This window comes from Ceratosolen solmsi, unplaced genomic scaffold (assembly GCF_000503995.2).
Source record: "Ceratosolen solmsi marchali unplaced genomic scaffold, CerSol_1.0 scaffold54, whole genome shotgun sequence".
In the NCBI taxonomy this organism is placed as follows: Eukaryota; Metazoa; Arthropoda; class Insecta; order Hymenoptera; family Agaonidae; genus Ceratosolen; species Ceratosolen solmsi.
The window spans coordinates 91,220-98,794 of NW_011948462.1; the positions used below are offsets into that span (position 1 = coordinate 91,220).

Sequence of the window (7,575 nt, forward strand, 5' to 3'; positions counted from 1 at the left end):
GACATCAGCTGACATTGACAACATCAGCATAACCTCAAAGCAACACAGTAATATCCATAGACGCTTTCATAGCATAAGAATTACAAGAACACATCTTTTGAATAATCCAACAGAATTATTTATTTCTACACAACAGTGCAATATTATTATAATTGTTTACACTCATTAAACCTTGTTTTAAAATAAATATATTATATTTTTCAGCCTTGTCCGTTATTGATTTCCTTTAAAATTATCCTGCCGAGAGACTAATCCAGTGAACTATTGAATTGGCAGTTCGAGCCATAAGCTAACCCTTTAAATCCGAACAAAATGAATGTCTGTAGAACTATAATATAAAGTAATTGAGTAATGACGTCGGTATTCTAAAATACATTATTCGATTATAATCGAATAATTGTAATGTGTCCAATAATTTAGTAGAACAAATATGAAGAAACTGTTAATAAGGAATTTAAATCTTTATTAAGAAAAACAAAAAACAGATAATTATTTTAAGTATGTTTTTTTAAAGAAAAAGCTACTTTACACATCTAAATTAACGATAGACATATCAGAAAATAAAAAAATATCAAATAAAAAATAGTTTAAAATTATCAGTCTGATTATCATACCATATATTATTTATACCATAAATTAGATATTCATAAAAATTTATATAAGATATTAATTAATATAAGATATTAATAAAAACCGGTTTATCCCAAAATCTAGTAATATATTATAATTCATCTAATAGATTGAGAGGTAACATTTTCAGAGAGATTAACTTGCTACTTATTAACTTATTATGTGTATTACTGGATAGCAAGGCTTGAATAAACGTAACAATCCAAATCAAATTACACATATATGACGTATATAATACCAAATAATAATACATAAACATCACAAAGAATTAGTTTCATAAAAATATTGTAAATATACTTATATATATATATATATATATAATGACATAGTTATTAGTTATTTAGAGTTATTAAGTTTCGAGTTATTAAGTTTATTAGAAATATATTCTTTTGCATAATAACTAATAAAAAAATTTCGTTGTATACATTATATACATTTCACAAAATCATAGAAAGAGAGAAAGAGAGAGAGATTTATTTTTATTATTTAAAATGTATTACCAATTGAACTATAATTTAAATATACAACACAAGTCATTATAAATATTATTCGTTTATATTATTTTATTTGTATTGATTCTAAAACACTTGTTTAAAACACTTGTTTCTAAAGTACTATTAAACTATTAAATTAATGTATTCGCGTTAATTTCATTCTAGATTGTTATATTTGTATAACTTATTAATGAGATATATAATTTTATAACGAATGATTTTATTTTATGATTTTATCCTCTTGTAAGGATTAAATTGTCAATATTCAAGTATATAGTATTAATAAATAATAGGACTAAAGAAACAACCTAAATAAATTTTATTTTATAACTGACTTTATCTATTATAGAATGTAATTATAACTACACGCAATAATTTAACTTTTTCTCATACACATAAAAGTATGCTATTAATAAAATAGCACTGCATGAGCTAAAAAATCGCTTCAGAAAACGAATATTTTTTTAATATGTTTGAATTTCATTACTAAAAGCATATCTTACCATTTGATAAAAAACATATTAATATATAATTAAATAAAAATTATTTGAGTTGATTATATAAATCTCTAATTAAAATAATATTATATTTCAATTAAAATAACGTGTTTTTATTTAATTATCATTTTTAAAAGTTTTTATAATTTTTTCAATTTTAGTGATTCAATTTAGTAATTTAGTATTCTATTGTGTTTAAAATACTTCCAGTTTATATTAATACTACTAATAAAATTAAAATTGTATTAAATTCGTTGAATAAAATTTCATCAAATCATGGAAAGTTTGCTTTTTCGTCACATTTATACATGTGGTATTAATGAATTAATTTTTAATATAAAACTTTTACTACAATTATATACATTAAAAATGTATTATAATTGATTAAATTATTAATATGTATGTATATAATATGTAATTAAATAATTAACTGTATAAATAACATTAGTTATCAAAAAATATATATTTATATATTACGTTTTTTAAAAGATATGTAAATAACAATATTAATTACAAAGATATTAAAATAATAATAATAAAAGGATATTTATAACTCATTAAATAAAAAAAATATATATTAACACATAAATTAATACGTAACTTTTTCTTTTAAATTACGTATTATGTTTAACACATCATTTACGCAATAATTAACTTAAATAAACTGAATTCTATTAAAAATTAAAAAAATAGTTAAATAAACATAATTATAATTTCAATTTTTGAATATTATTGTATATATTAAATTTACTAAAATAGAATTCTAAATTTAATATGAATTTTGTATCTATAAATTTTAATAAATAAATATAAATTCTGTAAAGAAATTTGAACATATCTTATATTTAATTTTTTGTCGTTTTTTTTTGACGTTTTTGTTAAAATGCGCATTCAATTTTAATGTATTTTATATATCGCTAATGATTATATTATATGTGTAATACACTAAGTATTTTAAGTGATTCATATGTTTATAGTAGTATGCATGACAATATAATAATGTCAAATAGATACTAAGAATATATAATTTAATTCTGTTAATAAACTATATAAATAATTAAAGTTTATAGCTATTAAATATATAGCTCTTATAGCTAATAAATTAGTAATAAATATATAGGAAGTCTTGGCATCCTTTAATATTATTATAAATAAGTTGAAATTTACATCCATTCTTATTTAAGCACAATCATTTATAATATGATATATAAAAGTAAATAAAATTAAATCAATGATTAAAAATAAATAAATAATACACATTTTAATCATATAAAACAATAAAAATCAACTAAATTAATACTTTGCACTACGAAATTGTAGATGTGTATAAAAGTCATTCTTTCTATAAATTTTTTTTAAATGGCTTTGATAGGTATATTAAAGTTACCCAATCTTCTATAACTTTTTTTTTTTTATAATATAGCAAGAATAATATTTAATAGTAAATAAGAATAAAAATGTCAATAGTGTTAAAAAATTCCGTTATAGAAATGTTTTTCATTTTCTTATAATTAATTCATTTAATATTAACTAAAATTATATTGATAGCTCTCATTTCATGCCACATATATAAAGATTCAATAAAGATTAAGTATATTAATAAAATCTATTTGATATTTTAAAATTTCTAAAAGTAATTAATGAATTTTATTATTATGAAAGTTTAAATAAAAGGATATTATCAATTTATTTTAAATTAATTCAATGAAAATTTGTAGATGCATTCAATCACTAAAAATACTAATCTTAATATTTATATTTTAAAATTACAATATTTAGGTATTGTTTATGTATTAAAAGAGTAATATAAAAAAGTACTTTCTACTAGCTGATAAAATTACTATTAAATTTAACAATGATTTATATATATTACTTAAAATAAATTTAATAATAAATTAATAAATTAAACGTTGTTTTATAATAAACTAAAAATCCTAATACCGATACATTAATTATTCAACCCTTACTCATTTATAATTTACTAAAATATTAATATATTTAAAAAATTTAAATAAAATAATTTGTTCATATATATTTATGCATATATATTTAATACACTAATTATAACTTATATTAATTTAAATATATCTTTCAATTATAGATATTGTTACGTTGATATTAGGATTATATTTATATGTAAATATACATAGGTATGCACTTATAAAATACGTTAATGCACAGCAGGAGATTTATGGATATATAAAAAATAAGTAAATTCATTCCGTTTAAATTGGACACTAATCTTCTTGAAGAGCTTATGTACTGCTTAACTAATACTTTCGTTACATTTAAAAAGTAAAAACTTAATTAACTGTATTACTATGTCTTTAATATACATATCGCTTTCTTTATTTATTTTAAGAAATGTAATAATTATCAACTCATTACTTATTGAAAACTGTGAAATGTTAAATTCAGAAATACATATTATAAAAGGTAAATATACACACACTTTGTATATGTACTTTATATATATATATATATATATATATATATAAAACTTTGTTAAGATGAATACAGTGAATCTGGGAAATTAGAAAAAACCTGTAATGGAGACATTTTAGTATCAAAATGTGAAGGATATTGTAATTCTCAAGTTCAACCCAGTATAGTGACGTCAACAGGATTTTTAAAAGTATAGACTCTAATGCATTTTATATAGATATATAAAAAATATTTAAGAACGTGCTATATAAATTATCATTATGTATAATAAATTATGATTATATAAAATATACAAAATATCTTAGATATATACGTATATATATATATATATATATATATATATATATGCATTGTATAAACTTATAATATAAACAGAATATTTAATACTATGCATTCTGAGGCATAATATTTATATACAATATATTTATATACATAAATAAATGGGAATTTTAATTTAAAAAAAGTAACTACTTAATATATTAAGTTTTTGTTATTTTATTTCATAACGGCCATATTAAATTATAACATATTCATAATATAATGAAAACAAATTGTGTCTTTAAATAAAAATCAAGTCTTTTAATTTTTAATATTTTAACATTTTTGTATTAAAAATGTAAATATGTTTGTTAAAATATTAACATATTATGATTATTAGTATTTTCTCTATATTTTGATTACAAAAATTCTTGTTTTCACTTAGAAATTAATATATTTGTATTAACTATATAAGTTATATTTAAATAAAATAGAACCACAAGATTAGTTTTTATAACAAAATCAGTATTATGTCCACGTTTATAAGTGATTACATATAAAACTTGTGACAGACATCTCTATTATAACTTCTGAAATTTATAATTATTATTTTTTTTTAGTTAATATTCTAATTATTTCAATAAGCTCTCATTAACTGAATTGATTTAATGATATACATACAATTATATATAAATGGTTCGGATATTTTAAAATTATTTAATGTTTTATATCAATCGGATTGATTTACTAGGAAATTTTAATTTATTATTAAAATTAATAAATTAACTTTTTTTTTACTTATATATTTTGATAAAATTATTAGTGATTCTTTATTACGTTTGAATTTTACTTTTATATAACTTCTTATTAATATATTTGTTTTATATTACTTTTATTGAAACTAATATAAATATCTAATAAATATTATTTCAATCTTCTAAAATTCTATGTTACCATAAAAATTGTTTTTGCATAAAAATTAAGTATAATATTTTCAACAAATTAAATGATTATTACGTGTTATTTGCAAACATGACAACTTTTAATTGTCTTTCTAATATAGTTATTGAAGATACAATGATCATTCATCATCAAACACATAGATTTTCATATTGAATTGATTACTTTATCATATATCAGTTAATAAAAAGGAATAACTATGTACTTATTTTTTAGTATTATCATTACAAGTCATTACATACATTATTATCATACAAGTCATACAAGTTATAGTCATTACAAGTTTCTTGTAATTTTTTATATAATTTGTGTTTCTTTAGAAATTTCATTATTTGGTAAATATTTACTTTAAACTAAATAAATTTTCTTCTTTAATCGTCAAAACTATACAATAGTTACATTTATTATAAAAATAAAGAATTTAAATTAAGAACCTTTCATTTTTCGGGTTGTTAAAATATTTATAATTAAATTGATAAATCCATGCAGATATATGCATTTCTACTTGTATATGTATCTATGTAATTTTTTTCAGGAATGTTTTTGTTGTCGAGAAATCTATTTAAAAGAAGTTATAATCCTTTTAGATCATTGTTATGATGCAAACGGAGTAAGAATTCACCAAGAAAACGAAGCTACTTTGGAAGTGAAAATAAGAACCCCTGGAGGATGTAAATGTATTAAATGCGGATTTTTTTAGTTCAAATTAAAACTATTTATTATTAAAGATGAAGTGTGAATATTTTTTTAATTTTACTTCATATACAAATATACTTATATATATGTATATATATATATACATATATATATATATATACAATATACTTATATATAATTATATATGTAAAAACTGAATCTAATTCTATAAATTTTATTTGAAATGATTTTGTACATATAGAAATTAGTATTTTTCGTATTTATTGTAATTTGATAATATAATAAAAAATGTATTGATTCTTCATGTATAAAAATGTGTATTGGAAAGTTTTAGAAATAGTAGATTGATTATTTATTAATTAATAATTTTCAACCATAAATTATTATGTATTAAAAATAATTATTAATATTTTCATACCATAACTGAATATTTTAATAGTAATAATAATATTCTAAATATTTTATTACTTTATTAGTGAGTTTTATATTATTAATATATTAAATTTAAAATCCTGAATTAAAATTAAATTTTATTTTCAAAACATTATATTACTTACAGGTACTTTTTTGACAAATTTAACCATATAATAAATTACCATTTTTCGATTTTAAAGGTTTAGTTTATGGCTCGAACTACCATTTCAATAGTTCAGTGGATTAGTCTCTCGGTAGGATAATTTTAAAGGAAATAATAATTGACAAGGCTGAAAAATATCATGTATTTAGTAAAACAATGTTTATTATTGTAAATGATTGTAATTATATTGCACTGTTGTGCAGAGAGAGATAATTATATTGAAGTAATGAGGGTGTGTTCTTGTATTCTTGATTATTGTAGATTCTATGGATATTACTGTCTTGCAATTGAGGTTATGTCGATTTTGTAAATATCAGCTGATGTAGTCAGTCAATCATGCTTGTGAGGTAGCATGAGAAGATAGTAGTTGAATCAAGTATGATTGATGTATGAATAATTATACTTGATGTGGTGTAAGATGTATAATGGAATTTATTAAGTAATCAATTGCGTCTTTAATTATTTATGAGGACAGTAGAAGAATCTAGTCACAGGTAAGAGTAGTTAATGGTAAGATTTTGAGCTCTTGAAGGATTTGATAATCTGTAGTTATTGTCTTTAGTCGATCTGTTGTTGTCCTTGACAACGTACGTAAATCACAGTGACACTTGTGTCAGCTGTTGAGAGCCTATACGATGTAGAAGTGTTAGTTCGAGAGAGTGTAAGTGTTCGGGATTGAAGCAGTCCCATGAATTTCAAACAAAAGAAAGGTCATTTACGCAGCCCGGCGTACCGCATGTGCGCCTAGACTGACCGCGCGTGCAGCAAGGCTGGCCACCACGTGCGCCTAGGCTGATCCGCACGTGCGGACCGAGGCGGGCACTCGAGAAAATGTTTACAAACAAAACTCGGCAAGTCCGAGCAAGTTTACGATTTGAAATATTATTTACTGCCAGCACTCACAAAAAAGGGACGCCTTCGAAACTTCTAGAAGCTTCGTTTTCTCACGCCAAAGGAAAATTTCTGGAAGGGACGCGCATCGACACTGTTGCCGGCGCTGAAGACGCCGCATGCACATTTAAGCGCAACGCGCCATGAGGCGAAGCTCATTCGTAAA

At 21.2% G+C, this 7,575-nt stretch overlaps 2 protein-coding genes across 2 annotated transcripts in view; one reads left to right on the forward strand and one right to left on the reverse strand.

Annotated features, from left to right (window-relative positions):
* The window catches only part of Burs (Cuticle-tanning hormone bursicon), a 19,211-nt gene extending 16,253 nt beyond the window's left edge, over nucleotides 1-2,958 (reverse strand). Inside the window, exon 1 of the mRNA XM_011505531.1 lies at nucleotides 2,922-2,958. Within this exon, the coding sequence (XP_011503833.1) occupies nucleotides 2,922-2,958 (37 nt within the window). The remainder of the gene's footprint in view (nucleotides 1-2,921) is intronic.
* A 1,030-nt stretch (nucleotides 2,959-3,988) lies between these two features.
* Pburs (bursicon subunit partner of burs) overlaps nucleotides 3,989-7,575 on the forward strand; it is a 7,594-nt gene continuing 4,007 nt past the window's right edge. Inside the window, exons 1-3 of the mRNA XM_011505532.1 lie at nucleotides 3,989-4,057; nucleotides 4,132-4,256; nucleotides 5,820-5,955. Of these exons, the coding sequence (XP_011503834.1) occupies nucleotides 4,027-4,057; nucleotides 4,132-4,256; nucleotides 5,820-5,955 (292 nt within the window). The 5' untranslated portion in view covers nucleotides 3,989-4,026. The remainder of the gene's footprint in view (nucleotides 4,058-4,131; nucleotides 4,257-5,819; nucleotides 5,956-7,575) is intronic.